General features: G+C 44.0%; 1 protein-coding gene across 3 annotated transcripts in view; it reads left to right on the top strand.

Annotated features, from left to right (window-relative positions):
- The first annotated feature begins 5,692 nt into the window (after window positions 1-5,692).
- SPATA13 (spermatogenesis associated 13) overlaps window positions 5,693-21,497 on the top strand; it is a 142,349-nt gene continuing 126,544 nt past the window's right edge. For 2 of the 3 annotated variants that reach the window (XM_032403328.1, XM_032403330.1), the window contains exons 1-2: window positions 5,921-6,009; window positions 16,180-16,386. In XM_032403328.1, the coding sequence (XP_032259219.1) occupies window positions 16,255-16,386 (132 nt within the window). In that variant the 5' untranslated portion in view covers window positions 5,921-6,009; window positions 16,180-16,254. Of the gene's footprint in view, window positions 6,010-16,179; window positions 16,387-21,497 lie in introns of all 3 variants that reach the window. The other variant, XM_032403331.1, reaches the window with a different exon arrangement.

The raw sequence follows: 21,497 nt of genomic DNA on the forward strand, positions 1-21,497 counted from the left end.
TGACAAATAAATAAAATCTCAAAACAAACAAACAAATATATGTATATAATTTTTACTGCCTCGGGGGGCTCATAATCTCCTTGGTTAGCCCTAAAATAACAGTGTATCTGAGGTCTAGGGTCTCACAGAATACAAAGTAATAAACCCTACCTAGGGAAGTTAGGGAAGGCTTCTAAGAAGTGAACTTGAGGTGAGCCTTGAGAAAGACTCTGGCATTCACTAGGCAGGTCTAGGTTTGCCTGTGTGTGTACTCTTAGCAGCCATTCATATTACATACTCTCTGTAGGTCTGGCAATTCTAAAGTCTTCACAGAGATTATCTCATTTAATTCCCCACCTCAGGGGCGCCTGGGTGGCTCAGTCGGTTAAGCGTCTGCTTTCGGCTCAGGTTATGATCCCAGGGTCCTGGGATTGAGCCCCACATCGGGCTCCCTGCTCAGCGGGGAGTCTGCTTCTCCTTCTCCCTCTGCCTCTCTCCCTCCTCCTGCTCTCTCTCTCTGTCTCAAAAAAAAATTCCCCACCACAACAGGGCACATGCTATTATTTCTGTATTACAGATGAAGAAACTAAGGTTCAAAAGAGCTTATCCAAGGCCACCCAGCTAGTGAAAGGAGGACCTACGGCAGCTCTGCCTGCTTCTGAAGCCAGTGCGCCATCACTAACATGAGATTAACATCCTGTACAGCATACTGTGGCTCAGTGAAGGGGTTAGAGAGATAAAGCAAAGATTGATGGATGAAGGTATCATTCATGGCAATTTAATAAAGAAGACAGGATTTCAGGAGCTGCTTGGTTGAGGCAAAGAGAAAGACTATGTTTGTGGAGAACTGCTCTCGAAAAGTCTCCTCCTCAGTCTACCCAATGTACACCCTTGAAACCTAGAGTCACAGTTCAGAGAGGGGCAGAGGGCTCTTGCAGAGCTTTCAGAACCACTTGGGAATCAGGCTGCTGCAAAAGCTACTTCCCCCTCACACTCGTGGCTTTGTGCAGATTCTGGTTGGCCAGTAAGAAAGCTGGGGCCATGGTTTTACTGCTCACTCTCCTCTCTTCCTTATGGCTGCCTTGCCCATCATATTCCCTCCAGATTCATCAGATTCCCACCAGCATCTTTGTGGCTGAGCACACAGGGAGGGCACTACAGACGGATGCTGGAGCTGGCTCCTGGGCAAAGAACAAGGACAATGCGGGGCGCCTGGGTGGCTCAGTCGTTAAGCGTCTGCCTTCGGCTCAGGTCATGATCCCGGGGTCCTGGGATCGAGCCCCGCATCGGGCTCCCTGCTCGGCGGGAAGCCTGCTTCTCCCTCTCCCACTCCCCCTGCTTGTGTTCCCTCTCTCGCTGTGTCTCTCTGTCAAATAAATAAATAAAATCTTTAAAAAAAAAAAAAAAAAAAGAACAAGGACAATGCTTTTCTCTCTCTGCCCAGATTAATTGGACACTCCTTACCCTCCCTCAAACAGATACTTAGGTGCCCAAATAATTAGACAAGTACCAAACATTATTCTTTCATCCTAGGAAGCTTAGAGAGATGTCTGCTCTGATAAACTGTGGAGTAAAAGACCGCAAATCCTTCTTAACCATTCTGATCAATAATGACATTCACTGTTCATTGAGCATTTTACCATGTGCCAGAGAGTGAGCTAGGATTTTACATACATTATCACACTTAATCTTCACCACAGCATGTCACAGAGAAGGAGAAAGTCACAGAGGGGTTAAACAATTTTCCTGGAACCACAGGGCTTGCTTTTATACTCTTTCAGGTTTTACCTTCCCCCCTCAGGGGCAACTGTGGGCCAGCCAAGCTGCCTTTTCTCCCCTTCCTACCTTCACAACCAATTAAGAAACAAGACACTGGAGACTGACAGATGAAGATAAAAATGTCAGTGATACTCCTGATAAAGTCAATGAGAGACTGTGACTTTGGGTCTGTGTGAAAAGTTCTTGCTAATATTCTCTGCATGGCCCTCCTGCTCCTCCAGCTAGATGTAGACCATCAGGTACCCCATCCAGGTGACAGTCTGGCTCTTGAGGCAGAGACAGTGACCTCAGATTGCTCCCTGGAGTAGTCTGGGTTGAGAGGTTCGAAAAGAGTGAAAAGCTTTAATAAATTATTAATAAGTTAGGTGGACCAGTGGATTTCTCCCACCAGTCAGGGAACTCTTTAGGCAGTAGAGGGTGGGGCCCAAGGCCAAAAGGGTTACATTTTGGAAGCTCCTCAAAGAAAAACAATCTAAAACAAGGAGAAAGGAGTTTGCTTTCTGTATTAGTCAGCTTGGCTGCCATGACAAAAGACCACCCTGGGTGGCTTAAACAACAGGAATTTCTTTTTTACATTTCTGGAAGCTGGGAGGTTTAAGACCACCAAGTCACCAGATTTGGTGGTTTGGTGAGGACCCACTTACTGGCTTGCAGCTGGCCACCTTCTTGCCGGGTCCTCCCAAGGGAGAGGAAGAAGGAGAAGGAGAGAACCAAAGTTCTCTTCTTGGTAGGGCACTAATCCCATCATGGGGTCCCACCATCATGACTTCATCTAAACCTGCTTACCTTCCAAGGTCCTACCTCCTAAAACCATCTCACTGGGGGGTGGGGCTTCAACATAAGGGACTGAGGGGTGGGGGACAAACATTCAGTACAGAGCACTTTCTCCCCTTGTTCCTTCTCCTGAAAAACCCCTGAGAGAGAGGACTTTCAGCAGAGGGAACGCCATAATGTGTTCTCAGAACCATGAGGGAAGTCCCAGTACAGCCTTCTTCATAGTGTTTAAAAGCAGGAGCATGAAATTAAATCCTGGCTCCATCATTTACCAGCTGGGTGAACTTAGGCAATTCATTCACCTTCTCTGAACTTCTGTTTTCCCCATCTATAAAACAAGAATGATAATAGTACCTGGGGGCTGCTTTGAGGCTTTAAGGAGATAAGGAATGTCAATGACACAGCATATTAAGTGCTCAACAAATACTAAAGAAATACATATTAAAATTTTGGAGACGTAATTATGAGGGAAAAAAAGTGCACCTTACACTTGGGTGAGAAATGGTAGCTTCTATCCCTGGACACTGTCCTGCAGAAAGTGCCAGAAATCTTTGGGGAACGCTGTGGATTGGCTACTGTTAAAATAAAAACCTAGTCGGGTGTCTGGTAGCAGCAGATCACGGAGAGGAAAAAAGTTCAAAGAAACCTTGGGAAGTTCTCTTTTGTAGGGAGGGTAGAATGCACATGTCAGCTTTGTTTGCAGGGCAGTGAGTGATGGCTGGTCCTGTGGGCAAAGAGAGAGGTCACTACAGGAGACTTAGGCCTTTTTACTCAGAAGCCACACTGAGATTTCCCTTGCAGTGATGGAAGCTGAAGGAAACTTAGAGATCGCTGGTCCAAATCTTTCACTTAATTGATTAGAAAAATGATACACGGAGAAGTTTGGTGATTTATCCACTTCATGCTTATAGCTAGTGATGGTGCTGTGTGTTAAGCGCCCAATCCTTCCATGTCACATCAGTGAGTTTTTTCTTTTCTTTTCTCTTCTTTTTTTAATTAACATATAATGTATTATCTGTTTCAGGGGCACAGGTCTGTGATTCAACAGTCTTGCACAATTCACAGCGCTCACCATAGCACATACCCTCCCCAGTGTCCATCACCCAGCCACCCCATCCCTCCCCCAACCCCCCCACTTCAGCAATCTTCAGTTTGTTTCCTGAGATTAAGTCTCTTATGGTTTGTCTCCCTCTCTGGTTTCATCTTTTCTTGAACCATCCCGCCTTGCTCCAACAAGTCGGTATCTTTTGTCTTAGGAGCTCAAGATTCTCACTAAAACACTAAAAAAGATTTTTGGTTTTTTTTTTTTTTAAGGACAGAAACTAATAATTATTAAGCACCTGTGTGTGCTAAGATGCCAGGATTCTTATATGGGCTAAAGTTTGGCATTTTCTGACCAATGCAGAGAGGGAGGTTTCCCTTTTCCCTGAGGAGAACACTGAAACTCAGGCCAAAGGCTTGCCTAGGATCACAGCTATCAGGGAAGCTGATACCTCTAACTCTACAGAGATCCATGCACCTGAGGGCCAGGACTCTTTAACCCCCCAAGGACTTGGTTTCTAGTATAGTGTTTTTCTTCACTAGAAAAAGTGTGCATGTAAATATTAATAATGATTTCCAAGAAGGCAGAAATGATCCTTTGAGACCCAGATTTTTTAAAAAGAAAAAATCAAAATTTTCTCCCCAGATGTGTGCTAAAGAGATCATTAAAAAACTCAATGTAGCCCTTAAGATTCTTTTTTTTAACAATACTAAAATAGATTTAATTTTTAACATTGATAAGAGTTTCAGGCAGATGTTTTAAAAGTTATATAAAATTGAAATAAAATGGAATATTTGATATTAGCCTCTCATGCTATGCCTCTAAAATTTTCCATAGTTTGTTTGTATAATATTTTTTTCTGCTTTAAAAATATATATGCTCCTTTCCAAAAATTTGGGGATTTCAATAAAAATTCAAGGAACAAAAAAAATTTGTTCAAATTTCCACCACTAAGAGTTAATTACCATAATATTTTGGTGTGTATGCTTCAATTAATAGACTTTTTTAGAGCAGTTTTAGGTTTACAGAAAAAAAATTTTTTTTTTTTCTGTAAAGGAGAGTTCCCATATACTCCCCCCCAAGTTTCTCCTATCATTGACATCTTACATCAGTGTGGTACATTTGTTACAACTGATGAGCCAATATTGATGCACTATGATGAAGGAGTTTACATTCCAGTTCACTCTTTGTGTGGATTTTGACAAATGCGTAAGGACTTGTATCCACCATTTGATATTATATGGGATAGTTTTTTCACTATTTAAAAAAGCATATATAAAGTTAATTTTGACTCTTCATTGGGTAATTTAATCATTTTATGTTCTTTAGTTTAAAAATAGTTGTTACGGTTCTTTGATTATAAAAATAATCCATGTTTACAGTAGTGTTGATGCATAATAACCATTATAACCATTCAAATGAATCACCTAAAAACTGGCACTTTTTAAAAGAATGTTTACTTTGTAAGTTTCATTAGTTGCATGTAAACAATCACGAGTATTTGGGGTCCACATCGTAGCACAGAAGGGCCTGCTTCGCCTCTGTGGTTTTCATGTGAAATTACTGATTACCCCTTGGGCCACATCGAAAAGGTGGTAGTGCTTTGAGTGGGTTCACTGAACAATACACATAAGACTCGCCCTAGTTCCTGGGGAGAAGGGTAGTTTTAAAAATACACACCTAGTGTTTCCTTTGCTCGGAAATGCGCACAGCCTCGGCTCCTTCGCCTAAAGCGAACTCCTAGCCCAGGCAGAGGTGGGGCGAGTGGACTGGGGCGGGGGCGATTTGCTTGGGCGATGAGGCGGCGCCTCCCGCCCTGGGCTCGTGAGGCTGGGGGTTGATGGGGGTAAGGGGAGAGCCTGGCTTAGGGGGGCCGAGCCGAGGGTGGTGGTATGAGGTTGTTGCTGGGGGTGGTTGGAAGGGAGCCGGGCTCGGGGTGTAGCTGAGGGCAAGAAGAGCTGGAGTTGGGGGAAAGCGTAGCAGGGCCAGGGGCGTGGCTGGGGGATAACCTGATCGGAGATGGGGGATGCCGTGGGGGCTTGGGAATGGCTGGGAAGATGGTGGCAGCCGGGCTGTTGGCAGGGATGGTCTTGGCGGGGTCGCTGGACGAGGGGGGTGGAAGGGCCGGGGGTGTGGAGGGAGAGTCTGGTCGGGGGCGTGGCCTAAGTGGACAGAGAACGGGCTGGAGGCGTGGCCGATGCGGGTTGGGGGCGTGGCCTGGGGAGCCAGGCGGCAGCGGCGCGGGCGGGATTCAGCGGCGCGCTTTCTCTAGGGCCGCCCCTCCCGCCGCCAGCCCAGAGGCAGCGCACCCGAGCAGAGGCTCCGGCGAGAGCCCGGCGTGCTCCGAGCTCCGCGGGATCGGGACCGGCCCTGTGTCGCAGAGACGTCTTGGATCCACTGGCTTTGGAGGCTCCGCCGAGTGGGAGCCGCGCGAGGTGAGGCTGCACCCCGGCGTGCAGCTATACGGAGCGCGCGCGGGGCGTGGGGCAGGCGTCCGGGGCTGTTAGCTGGGAGCCGGGGGAGAGGAATTAGTCCCAAGCGACGGCTTTCAGAGCCCGAGGACGCCCTGCTCCGTCCTCCCGGCCGCTTCTCGGGGCCGCCCGGGCTGCCCACCTGTTGGTGCCCTGAAGTGGTTGCTCGGCGACAGCCCACTCACCCCCCAGGTTCGGCCAGTGGCGTTGCCCCCGGGGAGCGCGTGCAGCCAGTGCTCCTGGAAGAGGCCCTCTCCGGCACGACTCGTTCGGGGATTACCCTGAAACTTTACCCCGAGCTCCCGACTCGCTGGGCCTGGCCCTCGAGGTTGCGCGGGGAGGGAGGACAAAGGTTCGGGGAGCCTGGTGCGGCGGGTATTCCCTTCACGGCTCCGCTCCCTCCGGTGGCGCGACCGGTGCGGCCGGCCCCGGCCCAGGTCTGCTGCAGCTGGCGGCCCTACTGCGGATGCGGTCGGAGAACTCAGTTTTTGAAAGCAAGTTTCTCCTCAGGTCCCAGCTGGGTCTCATTTCACGAGAAAGACCGGTGGGACCCGGAGTCTGTCGCCTCTGAATTGGAGGGAGTTGCTGGAGTTGGTTTGATTCCAGTTGTGGTTGACGTGGTGCGGGAATTTGCATACTAGCCCCAGTAAGGTAGAAGCCAGCGGTGCTGCCCACTTCAGGGGGAACTCAGGTGACTGTGCTGGCGGGCCACCTATCGGACTGCGCAAAGTTACAGAGCCTGAGCAAATTTCCCCTCCCTCCAAGTGCGAAAAAACAAACCAAACCAAAGCAAACAAAACTCTCTGGGTTAGTTGCTTCCCAGCATTGGATGATAATGTTAATAATAGAACAATAATTTGAATTTAGTGAGCACTTATTACCAAGGCTATCCAAAATCAAACCCCAACCCCCCCCCCCCCCCAGGTTTTCTCTGCACCTCATCTCATTTTCTGTGTTGCCTGGTGTTTTCTTCCCCATAACCCCCCTTCAGATCTCCCGGTTCTTTGCTTTCCTTTGCTAACAGGCACAGAAGTCTCACTCCATTTTATTTTTCCACCTTTCATAACAAATGCACCTTTTCTCTTCATGTCCCCCAACTTGCAAACCTCCTCACTCCATTGTTCTCCTTCCTGGTGCCTGTTAATTATGCACTCCTCCCTGTGCTGCCAAACCTCTTCTCTGCCCCCACATCCTTCAGAGGTTTATGTGACTATTTCTTAGCCCATATTGTAATTTTCAGTTACCTCCTTTGGCCCCCAAATTTGGCATCTTCCTTCCACCCAGGATGATTATCTGCTTTTTTATTTGTGCTACGCATGTGCGGGCATCTTGATTCTCTCCCCAGTTTCTCCCACATGGTGCTTTCTTGCCTTTTACTTACTTCTCAACAAGTGCTTTCCCTGCTGCTGCCTTCACAGCACACCTTGTTTCAGTTCCTTTGGTTGTAATTTTTCTATGCCACCACCATCCCTTGGTTCCTTCCCCTCTTTTCCAATCAGTCCTCCATTACCTTGTGGACATCTTAATTTCAGACCATCTGAAAGGGTCAGGAGGTGGAGGCAGGGAGCCACTTCCCCTTCCCCAGGAGTGCCCTGGGTTTCAGGACCTTCCTTTCTGCTCTAGTATCATATACATAGTTATTGAATTATGTTACTATTGATATCAATACAAATGTACTTATTAAACACTTAGTCTGGGCCAGGCACTCTTCTGAGGGATTTACATGTAATAATACCTCATTAATCCTCCTCAGATCCCTGAAATGTAGATACTATTACTCTCTCCATTTTACAGATGAGACAAGAGAGGCTGAGAGACGTAATGGGCCCGATTTCTCATGGCTCTGTAGTGGTGGAGCCCTCAGCCAGGTGCTGAGCTTATGTGCCGTAGGAACTTCTGAACTCAGACGTGGGCTGGGATTTGGCTTTGGAAATGAGGTCATTAATTGCACGTTTTATTTAGTCTACAGTTTCCACCAGTTGAGGGCATATTATCCATACCTGTAGAATAGTGCAGGGGGAAAACCTAATGCCTAATGTCCTTTGGAAAGACTGGGGACACTGCCCGGGCTGTCAATTCAAGCTTGCTTTCAGTTGGCTTCCTGAAGAGAATACACTGGTCCCCTTAGCTACAGGGGGACTAGAAGAAAGATTGTTGCCAACTGTCTCCTGTGCATTGAGAGTTGAGATCCACTTTAGCTAGCTGGCCAGACTTCTAGGGTCCCCCTGTGATAGCCCTGTGATTTTATGAATCTTGTTTATTTCTATTTCATTATATAATCTTAAAGCCTTGTTCAAATACTTCCTTATTGGTATTCACCTTCCTGAAAGTTGGAGGCAGATATTTCCCCTTTTGCAGATACTGGAGCAGAGTGTAGGTAAAGTTTTATGCTTTGTTAGCTGGAAGGGATCTTACACTCCACAGATGAGGAAACTGTGACCCAGAGAAGTAAAATGATGTGTCCAAGGGAAAGCAGCGGTCTCCAAAGGACAGGAGACCTGGCTTTAGATCCCAGATCTGTTGATCTCTGGTCCAGGGCTCTTCATGCCTGCCCCCACGGCTTGGTGGGTTGACCTCTCTGCTTGCTGCTGAAAACAATGAACCTTCTTTCCTCTTCCTTTCCTGAGCTAAGAGGCTTTGGGAGGATTCGTTTAAAATAGAAATTGTCAGTGGTTTTTCTGGGTGTTTTTTTTTGTTTTGTTTTGTTGTTTTTTTTTTTTTTGTCTGAAAGCTAAACACTTAAAAATGTTTGCTCTTGAGATATGCAATGGCATAAATGGGATCATAAAATCACGAAAGTATAAATTCAGAAGTTTTAGAAAGAAGTAATTTTGTTATTTCCAAAGCATCAGGAAGGAACACCAAATGTACATTTCTTTCTAGAGGCAAATTATATCATACATGGCAGTTTGAAGATCTGTAACTGTAATGTTTAATTGTATTTTCCATTTGCAGACAGAAATGCATTAGGTACAAAGTGCTCACATGATTCCCTTCATCCTTGCATCTCAAATGAAACAGAAGGGAAGGGGGAGAGCATGTCAGGTTAGTTTTTGTTTCTGTGTTGGCCCTGCCATGCTCTCCCCCTTCTCTTGGACTGGGACTTCCACCCATGCCCTCCTGATTCCCAGCTCCTGCCTGTCTATTTAATGCCTTCCCCCTAGGAACCCTCAGGGAACCTGGAGGGTAGTATTTACCCATGCTGCTCAACTCATTCTGTAATAGTCTTTCTTGACAGAATTAAATCCTAATGCCCTAAGGTATACGTTGTATGTAATTAACTTCTCTCTGATGCTTCTAGAATGAGAAGGGGGGTTAGGTTCCATCCTTGGGAGAACTGAGGGAATAGTCGCTCAAATAGTTATCTGTGTTCTATGGTTGAGATGAGGATCATTAGAACTGAAGAGCAAGTTAGGTTTCCCTGCTCCCCTTTTGCAATTGAGAAAATGGGACGTGAGGAACGTTGTCATGGCCAAAGCCCCACAGAAAGTGACAAGATTGAGATTGGAGCACCGGGCTGCCTGGCTCAGGAGATCTGGGTGTGTGCTTCCATGTGTCTGTCTCCTCTGTGCCTTGTAACTCCCTCAGGCAGAGGCTTTTACGAACTCCATGGTTCCTGCTTGCTGAGCTGCTGATGCAACATGAGAGGTGGGGGCAGGGCTCATAGGAGTGCCAGGGCCCATCCCTGTCTGTCTCACTTGGGGTGCACATGGCACTTTGTCACTGCCTGAGAGGACACCGGGAGCTGCAGCAATGCCGGGAATGGAGAGAGAATGTTATAGGTTTCTCATACATGGCAGTGACTGTGGTCAGAATGTCCACATTTGTGGACACAGGTAATGCCCCAACCTGTGGTCCTAATGTTCAAATGTCCTAGACATAGAACTGTTACCTCATCTTAACTAGGACCTTAAAGGACCCAGTTTCTCAGTCAGATACAGCCTCCGCCCGTTTCCCTGCAGTAGGACCACTCTGTGTCATTGTGGAAGAAATGAGAACGCAACATTGTAATTTCAGGGACCATGTGCCTGACTCAAAATATCTTCGAGCACACTTGCCTGCCAGATCTGGACTGGAACCTTCCCCTGCCTCCCAGCCTCACTCTCTGGATTCAGCCAGACTGGGGAGCTCTGAGAGGACTCTGCATGGCTAACTTGGAAGAAGGGGGCAGCCAGTCTTTCCGTCAGTCCCCATTAACACCATGACAGAGTTTGTTCTCTAAGATTGGCAAGCTGTCCTTGGAGAAAAATAGAACACAGGTCTGAAATGACTAGACAGACTGGAAAGTGTTGGTGGAGGGAGGCAGCATGCAGGAAAGTGGGAAACTGGGATCTTTGCTCATGGTCTAGGGCAGGTGCAAGGGGAGGGCGAGTCCAAGATTTTATTGTCTTAAAACGGAGGGGCAGGAGGCCAGGAATGAGATGCGTTCCTGCTACTGGAACTTTGATCACAGTCTTCCGTAGAAATTATCGTTCTATATAATCTAAACAGTGAGCAGTCTTGTACTTGAGTGTTAAAATTACAATTCAGTCACATTAAACACATTTCTGAGGTCAGGCCCTAGTACTTACCTACCACGTATGATACACAGAGAGATGAATGAGTCCTGCGTCCTAAAATAACTTACACGTGTACATTGAAACACATCCAGTTTATACATTGGAATCATCTATAGCTGTGAGAAAACCAGCTCCTACCTCAGAAATCTGCTCCATTTCCACCCTTCCTGGTGGAATGGCGTGCTCACATATGCACACTTATTGTGTACCTTTTATGTGCCAGGCCTGTGCTGGATGCTGAAGATGGATGGAGTCATCAGAAACAGCCATGGTCCTTGAGGAGGCTCACATTCCTGTCCGGTGGGAGAGGTAGATGTGTGAAAGGAAGGTCTTGAAACGTGTAGCAGGTGTACTGATCAGTTTATGGGGAGGGGGTTTAGGGAGCACATGAGAGATCTTGGATCCAGGAAGACTTCCTGGAGGAGGAGTTAACTACAGCCTGGGCTGAATGGGATGAGCAGGTTGGGGAAGGAGCTGATAGAAGGAGGCATAAGACAGATGGATTCAGCCAGATTGAATAAGCAGAGGTGGGGAGACAGACTTCAGCTCGGTGACCCTAGGGACTCTGAACCCTTCTGCATGGCTGTAGCTCCCAGCTTATCATTTATGACTGTTACGGTATGTTTTGAGCAGTGGTTTTGCCTCAGTATCGCTTGGGGATTTGGCAGAAGAGCAAATTCTAGGGCTTTCCCCCAGACCTATTGAGAGCTTCAGAAGGCCAAAGTTTGAGAACCACTGTTCTAGAACATGTGCTTTCCAGAGGTCCCAAACAGTTAATCTTCATGGCTACATGATAAGCTTTTCAGAAAGTGGAAACTCCGTTCCTACCTGGTTGGATTGGGTAGGATTTTCTTCAGGTCCACAGCCATCCTCATGTCCTGCATTTCTTTGCCCAGTGTATGTACATTCTCACAATTTCTTCTGCTCCCCCTACTTCATTTCATCGCACACTACTGATTTATATTATCTCTCTAATACCTCTACCTGACATCATTTCTTAGTGTTTGGCACTAGGCCAACTGAGTTCAGATCCCAGCTCTGCTGTGTGATCTTGGGAAGGCACTAACTTGTCTGTGCCTCGGTTGCCTTATCTGAAAAATGTACGTAGTAACAGAACCCAGCCCATAGGTAAGCATTTCAAACTTTGCTGCACATTGGAATTACCCAGGGTTTTTTTTTTTAAAGTTGATACCTATTCCCACCCCAAATATTGTGATTGGTTTTGGGTGTGACCTAGGCATTGGAATTTTTAGCAGCTTTCCATGTGCAGCGAAGTTTGGGAATCACTGTGGTTGGCTGTTGGGAGGATGAAATGAGTCCGTTCTTGCTTAGCAGAGTGCCTGGTGCGTAGTAGTAAGTGCTTTGTATACATCTGTTGGCAGAGGCGCTGATGATTTTCTGGCAGCAGGAGGAGAGATGAGCCATTTCAATTGTTTGATGCATACTTGTTGATCGTCAAATGCTTGTTGGTTTAGAGATCTCCCGGTGGTCCCGTCTTTTGTTCTGAGAGTTTAGAGGTGAAATAGCCCAATGCCGTGAATCTCCACATCTAATTCTCCAAGCCCTCTCTTTGCAAGGATACAGGGGTCATGCTGTAAACAGAGCATGTCCTCCCTCACAGCCTCACCAGCACTGGGCACCATTTTCCCACCTCTGTATGGAAAAACTTGAATTTTTGGAATATAACCAGATTCTAAAATCATGAAGTAGCAATGCTTAACAACATGGAGAGGGATTACTTAATAGTTGGGTACCATTACTGTCTACATTTTTCAGATAAGGCAGCTGAAACACAGAAAGGTAAATGCCTTCCCAAGGTCACACAGTTAGCAAGCCAGCAGAGTTGGGATCTGAACCCAGTTTATTTTGTACCCACTCTAATCTCTCCTTTGTACCTAAATGCCAGTTTTCAAACCTGGAATAAATCTTTAGACTTGGTCTCTCTTTGGCACGAATCTATTTTCTAGGATTCAAGTGTCACTATATCCTAAATTATGTATTTCTAACCATTACTTGAAAGGATGTATAATCTTTTTGCTTGCCCTGTCTTGTCACATACATTAAATCAACCTTCATTCATTGTTTTATTAATTCGACAACTATTGATGAGCAGCTGCTTTGCACCAAACAGCCAAGCTAGCAAGTTTATTCCTTCTTTTCCTCCTGTGGAGGGACAAACCTGTCTCTCTGTCAGCATGTGTAAGTATTTCGGTTTTGATTTATAACCACAGCCTTTTCTATACTTGTCTTCTTTGGTGACATAATCCCTCAACTTTTAATAATGGAACATCTGAAGGGCATTTTTCCTGTTGATTTCATGGGCCTTCCTTGAACCCTGCTGAGATTAATTAAGCCAAACCCCATGCAACAATTATTCTAATATATCCTGGCGAGTTATTAAAATGTAGGTTGCCCGGAACCAGGAGGCTTGAGTAAATGAGCCACAGTTAGTACCCTCAGAATGAAATCGGTGATGCAGTTTAAGTTCTGTGGGTTTGTCATATCTTTTAGTCTAGAATCAGTCCTAGTAGTGTGGCCAAACTAAATAAAGAAATGAGAAATAGGTGAATTCATATGTCAGATTTCTGATTTGTTCTCTTTCTTGAAAAAGTTAGATGATGTGCTTGGTTTTGCTTTCTGCGTAGGGCATGCAAGTAGTTGGTGTTTACTGTGAGAGTGGCCCTGGGACATTTAAGTGTGTGCTGCAAATGGAAATAATTGATTCACTGTATTTGTTCTGCTGCCCGATTACTAAGTGAAAGTCTACCGCTGGGGAAACTTGTATAGCCAGCGCCCAAGTGGCTCAGTATTATGGTAAAGACTAGCCTCCATTGTGTGCTCTCACCATTATCACTCCAGTCACTCACAGACTGAATAGGCTTTAGAAATACAGGCCTTCAGAGGACTTGTCCTTGCTTCAATGTTCCGTGGATCCTTCTGAAATAACATCCCCCGAACCCTCACTGAAAACAGTAAAGAAGGCGGGGATATATTAATATCTCCAGTTTTAGTTATATTCAAAAGGATTATATATTTAAAATGAGAACAGTTCAAAGTACATTTAGGTTTTAAACATTTGAGGTTAACAATCCAAAATAAGCTAGGAAAAATAAGTAAAATATTCTCTAAAATGGTATGTTTTAAAATCTGCTAGACCTGTTTTCCCTACCTTTGACTTTTCTGAAACAAATCTAAACTCCCCAGCGATTGCTTGGCTCATCTTACCGATGAGCCTACTTGTTTTACCAAATCCAGTTCAGCTCTAGCATTAGAGCATCTCTCTCTGTGTCCTTAGGCCACTTTTCCAGAACTGTTGTGTCCTATACTTCCTAGAAAAGGATTGGGTACATTATGTGCCAGCTTTGGTTCCTGGCCACGATCTGTGGTGTGCCTGTGCACATGTCCGTCCGTCCGTGTGTGTGTGTGTGAGTGTGTGTGTGTGAGTGTGTGTGAAGGGGGGCTGTATATGCTGGAGCCAAAATGACGTACTCTGTTGTACAGTGTGACATGGAGTGAGCTCCTAATTACATAAAAGTTCCCTTCTAAGTCGAGTCTTAGACTCCTGGCCTCACTAAGTAAATGAATCTGTGGAATTCTGAATAAGGAAAGTGGCAGCTTCTCTTGAACACTTAGTTTTTTAATGACAAGTCATGGCAAGGTGTGGATAAGAAGAGTGATTTATAAACTTGTGGCTTGTGGGGTCAGGCTGACTGGGTTATATTCGTACCTTCAACTGCTGTCCTTGCCACCCGGCATCGGTATAATCATTTCTGTTCCGTGTTGAGCCATCTGGAAGCAGACACTTGTCTCTAGGCTCAGCTTCTGAAATGCCATGCACCTGGCAGAGTGTCCTGTGCTTCTGCACTGTCAGGATGGCTCCTGGATAATGATGATGCTCTGCTCCTTGAGACGTAGGGACCATTCGTTCATAAACGCAGCTGCAGTTCGGGCCAGGGTGAGGCACCGTGCTGAGCGCACACTTACAAGGTCGAGTCTGTTGTAACTCTGGCTGAGCTTAGCCCTCCTGCCCCCTGCTAGTCTCACCCTTTCTCATTAGATCTCACTCTTGGATGGGAGGAGAGTGATGAAGGTTAACTTCCTCTTTGCTTTTCTTTCTGGGCTAGAATCTTCTTCCAGGGCAGTGGGGCTCAGGAGAAGTGACAGAGTATATGTATGCTTTCTTCTCCCTGTCAGTGGTTCTGCTGGAAGATCATCTGTGCTTCTCTTAACTCCACTCAAAATTAGGAAAAATACCCAGGGCTCTGAGAATGGTCTGCTTTCCTTCTAACATAGAAGAAACTTGGAGGAGGAAGCAAGAACTGTTTCTCCTTTTCCTAATCTTTATTTCTAATCTGACCCCTCATCCGAGGGGCTCACCCTGAAAGGGTGCTGACCCAGAAGCCTTCAAGTGGTACATAGAGGCGAGAATGATCTAGCATTACAAGGTCAGTGCTTACAGGTGGATAGGTCAGAACATATAAAATTGCCACCACTGCCTAAATATGTCTTGATTTGGTAGCATGGTTAACTTACATTTTCATTCCAGCACATCTGAAGGAAGTTTATCGCATTGACTTCCTGGGGGCTGTTTTCAAGCCTGCTGAGATTAATTAAATCAAACCCCATGTGACAATTATTCTAAAGCAAAGTGGTTTATTAAATTTTGGAGCATGCTGGACTACTGAATTGAAATTATTCAAGAAGATGATTACAGTTTTGTTGATTTCATGCTATAGGAGTTTAATACCCTTTTTTTCTATTTTTATGGGCAGATACTGCCAATCTCTTAGTTTTTCTTTCCTGCTGGGATGAAGAATCTCTAAAGGATGAAGGAAATGGCCTATTGTCAGTAGGACAGTGCTGTTTTCTTGGGTTTCCTGGAAAGGGATCTCTGTAGAGGCCAGGTCTTACTCTCTACACAGTGCAGGTTGGGGATTTTTAAGAACCCTTTGTGTCACTTGGAACACTTTTCTGAGATGAAGATAGTGAGTATCTGTGCAGATCAGTCTGGGATAAAGAACGTTGTGAAAGGAGACCTGGCTCAGCAGGAGGGTTCCCAGTCCCTCGTCATACTGAGCTGGGACAGCCACCTTCTCTGTGTATGTCCGTCACCTGGGAAGACCTGGGAAGCACTTTAGTCATTAGTGAGAGAAGATTTAAAAAACCCACAGAACTCTTGAAATCATGTGTTTTTGTCACTGTTTCTTCCAAACGGAAGAGTATTCTTTTATATGATTGTTTAAAGAGAACTGGATGCCCCAGCGACCAGTTATGACACATGCCTGGTTACAAATCTTCCTCTGCCATGGTCTAAACTCATCACTGCAGGACTCAGAAAGAATAAGCTTGGAATGCACTTCTCATGGATTATTAGTTGGATAGAGAGGCCCCCACTGGGAGAATCCTATAGCTGTCTCCTCAGATGAGTGAGAAATTCAGAATTGTGGCAGGATCACCCACTCACTGCTCACTTGGAGACCTGGATGGTTTCAGATTCCCAGGAAAGCGACTGTTGTGTCACCTGAGGGCAAAGGGACTTGAGAAGCATTGCCCATTGGCTGCCTTATGTTTTCAGGGTTGCCGTTTGGCAAGAGGGGAAGGAAGATGATGAAGTAGTGATCCTCATCTCAGAACCCACAGGGCAGATCTGATGGCATCGGCTGCTTTCATGTGGAGGACAGAGCAAGGAGAATCGGTGCTGGGAAGACTGTCTCTCACTGATGTGTCTCATGTATGGCGTTATGACTACAATGCCCCTTGCTTCTCGCACAGTGTGATGCAGGTAATAGTGGACATGTCTCAAGGGTTAGGTGAATGGTTTCAAAGGAAGTGGGATAGAGAGAGCTGATAATTACCGATGGCCTAACAGGCAGGTGGCCACACCTGCTTGCGGGTGCATGACTGGGTAATCTATGCTGGAATTCATACAGACTTCTGGTATTGGTCCGAGGCTCTCCTGCTGAACCTGTCTGCATCCATTGTGGTGATATTCAGCAAAAAGGCATACCCAAATCCCAGTGATCGGTTATGTGGAAGATAATGGTACATAAGTTGTTTTCATTAACTAGAGTGAGGCTGGTAAAAGTGGACATCTGACAGAGAAGAGGCAGGAGTTTGCTGAAGAAGGGAGTGGGGATCTGAGAGTTAAGGCAATATATATTGTATTTGTGAAGAGTTTTAAATTCTTGTTTATTAATTTTTTAATTGAACTTTTCATTTTGAGATAATTGTAGATATACATGTATAATTATATGTAGATATACATGTAGATATACATATACATATATAAATGTAGTACAATGATATTTACATGATATAGTACAACATCACAACTGACATCGATACAGTCAAGATACAGACATTTCCCATCACCCTGAGGATCCCTCATGTTATCCTTTTATGGCCACACCCACTTCCCTCCTGTCCCCACTCCTTCCTTTCCCTCTAGCAACCACTAATTTGTTCTCCATATAATTTTGTCATTTAAAAAATGTTATAAAATTGGAACATAGTATGTTTGGGATTGCTTTTCTCACTCAGCATAATTTTCTGAAGATACTAGTCCTTTAGACGTGTGGTTTACAAATATGCTCTCTCACCAGTTTTCTCTTTTAGCTCTTAACCAGGTTCTTTGCAGAAGAGAAGTTTTTAAATTTGACGAGGTCCAATTTATTGATTTGTTTTCTTTGTTATGTATTCATTTCATGCTATAAATTTCCCTCAGAGCACTGCTTTAGGTGTATCCTACAATGATGTGTTTCATTTTCATTTTCATTCAGTATTTTTTAGAATTTCGCTTTGACTTCTTTTTTGACCTGTGGATTATTTACATGCATATTGCTTACTTTCCAAATATTTGGAGATTTTCCTGTTATCTTTCTCTTACTGATTTCTACTTTATTCCATTTTGGTTGGAGAATACATTCTATATGATTTCAGTTTTTAAAATCTTTTTGTGGATTGTTTTATAGCCCTGGATATTGTCTGTCTTCATATATGTCCCATACACTCTTGAACAGAATATATATTCTGCTGTTGTAGGATGGAGTGTGCTATACATGTCTCATCCTGTTGTGGATGCTGATACTCCTGAAATGGAGTGTTGTAGTGATGTTGGTAGTAGCTGTTTTTGTTCTTGTTTTCTTTGTCTTTTTTCTGGTAATGGAAGGAGAATGAGGATTAGATAGCAGAGAATTTGAAGTCATATTGTCCAGCAAAAATAAGGAGATCAAAAGTCTATATTGCCAGTTTAAGGTAACTTTGACAACCATCCAAGGAGAGAGTAGAGTTTATATTCTCCACTGAAAATATAAGTGCTAGAGGGCCATTTCATCAAACCATTGTTTTAGAATTAGAAAGTCTGAAGAAAACCAAGCTTGATCTGAAAATCAGAGGTCAGACAGCTAAAGTTGCCAACCAGGACTGGAAGAAAAGGATATGTTTTAAGTTTGTTTGGATTACTTCTTGTTGAATAGTATTTATGAGTTAACTAACTTATTGTTTACTAAGTACTTACTTAATCATTAATTAGATCCAGAGCAGAGAAGTTGCTTATTAATGTAAAAGCTAGACTAATTTATTCTAAAACATTTGTTGTGTAACTCCTCTATTCCTGATGGAGTACTAGTTCCTGAGGATATAAAAATAAACTAGAGCAACATGGACTTAAGTATCCTTTTTTCTCCCACAGAAGGAAAACCTAGAAATCCAACGGCTAAGACTGACTTCTAGGAAATATAAGAATAAATTCAACCTTGAAGATTATTTTAGTTTCACATGCTACAACTTAAATTTGAAAAATAATACTAAAAATGCTTTGCTGAAGTATGTTTTATTACATGGTTACCTAGTGGCTTTCAATTAAAGCCTGGTATTTCTTGCATGTCTCCTGTGTGCCAGGCACTGAAATGGGTGCAGAGGGTCGGGGTTTGCTCAGCCCCTTATCTTAAGCCTGGTATAAAGATAGAGGCCAGATATAAATTTCTTGAACTTATATATGTGTTTTATTTCTTAAGAAAGAGAAGCTTCCCTGTATAATGGAAAATTTTATTTACATCTTTTTTTTTTAAGAACACAACTTTATAAAGAACGTCTATGTAAGTGTTGAACTTAAATGTAAACAGATCTAGTATCGGTATCAATACTGAAGTGACTTCTCCTCGTTTTGTAAACACATCTGTTAGTTTAACCTGTTCAACCAGGTACAATAACAGAAGGGCAACAAAGACCTTGGTCTATTACTTTTCATGTAACACCACAGAAAGTGAGAAAATACAGCTAAATTTATCGTAGTCTTTCCTTTCTTTTTCCCCATGACATCATAGTTTCCCTTTAATATCTGTTTTTCAGATCATGAAAACATGTTATTTTCCCAGACAACCAGTTGCTTTGATTAATGGGGCCAGGTCAGTCCAAGGACAGATTAAACACACAGGAACCTGGCATGATTCCTAGAAATGATCCTCAATCTTCCTTCTCTCACCTTGGGGCTCTTTAATTACTGTGTTTTCTGTGAAAATAGAGTCTGGTAATTTTCTAAAGAAGCTCCATATATCAGAATAAGTGATAGATGTTTGGTTGATAAGCTATTGTTAACAAATAACAAGCTCATGCTTCATTTTGTATCATTTTATTAACGAGTCTCCTCCTTTCTTCCTTATATAAAAAGGTGAAAGTGGTACTGTCTATTCAACTTTATTATTCCTTAGTTAATCAAAGCATGGTGGTCATAAACCTTACTTCCCTGATTCACCATTTAACTGTTACATTAAGTTCTTAGATATTTAGAAGAAAGTGGTCAGATACTTTCATAATAATTTAGGCATGTATCAGTTAGTGTGGCTGATATGGTTTGCCTTCCGTAAATCATGTAACTTCTTTGAGCCTTATTGTTTCCCTTTCTATAAAACGGGTCTGGCTAATAATAAGTGATCCCAGCTATTTATTATACCTATTTTCATTATAACATGCTCGTCTGTGAGCTCCAGAAGACTGATAGCTGTGGCTGACTTATCTCTGTATCTCTAGTCTGTGACAGCCCAGATACTGCAAATGTTTATGCCATTTGGGGCTGGGCAGGTAACAGAGGAGCTATGCAGTCTCACATGGAGACTCCGTAGGTTCCACTGATAGCGGCCACAGGGAACGTGGCCCAGTGTTAGCAAACCCTCCTATTTTCCAAGAGAATCCAGAAATCTGCATTTTAAGTGAAACCTCTCTATTCTTAAATATTGCAAATTAATTCGGGTTTTAAAAAATCCCTTGTGTTGGCCAAACAAGGCATGGGCAATAGAAAATTCAACCCGTGGGGCGCCTGGGTGGCTCAGTCCTTAAGCGTCTGCCTTCGGCTCAGGTCATGGTCCCAGGGTCCTGGGATCGAGCCCCGCATCGGGCTCCCCGCTCTGCGGGAAGCCTGCTTCTCCCTCTCCCACTCCCCCTGCTTGTGTTCCCTCTCTGTCAAATAAATAAAACCTTAAAAAAAAAAAAAAAAAAAAAAAAAGAAAATTCAACCCAAAGCCAATGCTTTGCCACCTGAGCATGCTCTTAAAAATGTTCATTGAATTAATCGCAATGAACCATAATGTTCATTGAATTATTGAGCTCCTTTATGTTATGGCTGCCATGAATAGAGATTGTTTTGATACTTCTGAGGAACATACATCTTTCTTCTTACGGTAAGAGCTTTTTTTACTAGACAATTATGATGTTACTTATACAGAATTATTAAAAGTGCTACTAACAACAAGTACCATAAATGAGCTTACTATGTGCCGTGCATTGCTAAGAAGGTATTATTATCCATATAAAAATGATGCACAAATTAAAGATCAGAAAGTTTAAATAATGACCCAAGCAGATACATTCTGCCTGATGGCTGAACTGAGATTATAACCCGGCAGTTCATACTGTACCATTCCTGTGTGTTAGCACCTTTTGTCCAGATTAAGAATGAGTTGACACAGCAAAGCAACTAGCCTTATTTTTTTTTTAAACAGCTTTATGGAAATAGACATACCATATAGTTCATTCATTTAAAGTGTAGAATTGAGTTGTTTTTAGTATAGTCATAGAGTCATGCCAATCATCACCACTGTCAATTTTAGAATATTTTCATCACCCCAGAAGGGAACCCTGTACCTATTTAGTAGTCACTCCCCATTCCCCCCCAACCCCCCAGGCACAGGCAATGATTCATCTACGTTCTGTCACAATAGATTTGCCTTTTTGAGACATTTCGTATACAAGGAATCATGCACTATGTGGCTTTTTGTGTTGGCTTTTTTCACTCAGCATGGCATTTCAAGGTTTGAGCATGTATCAGTCCTTCATTTCTCTTGAGTAGTAAATAACATCCCATTGCATGTGTATATCACATTGCATTTGTTCACCAGTTTATGGCCATTTGGGTTGTTTATACTTCTTGGCTGTTATGGATAGTGCTGCTATGAACATTTGTGTCCATGTGTTCCTGTAGACATATGTTTTTTTTTTCCCCTGGGTGAAACTGACATTGCTTGGATACATGGTAACTCTATGTTTGACCTTCTGAGGAACTGTCAGACTGTTTCACAAGAGACTGCGCCATTTTAAGTTCCTACCAGCCGTATGTGAGGATTCCAACTTCTCCACTTCCTCACCAACACTTGTGTGTATTTTTAAAAATTGTGATAGGGCGCCTGGGTGGCTCAGTCGTTAAGCGTCTGCCTTCGGCTCAGGTCATGATCCCAGGGTCCTGGGATCGAGCCCCGCGTCAGGCTCCCCGCTCTGCGGGAAGCCTGCTTCTCCCTCTCCCACTCCCCTTGCTTGTGTTCCTGCTCTCACTGTGTCTCTCTCTGTCAAATAAATAAATAAAATCTTTAAAAAAATTATTTGGGGCGCCTGGGTGGCTCAGTC

This window comes from Phoca vitulina, unplaced genomic scaffold (assembly GCF_004348235.1).
Source record: "Phoca vitulina isolate PV1807 unplaced genomic scaffold, GSC_HSeal_1.0 scaffold5, whole genome shotgun sequence".
Classification (NCBI taxonomy): Eukaryota; Metazoa; Chordata; class Mammalia; order Carnivora; family Phocidae; genus Phoca; species Phoca vitulina.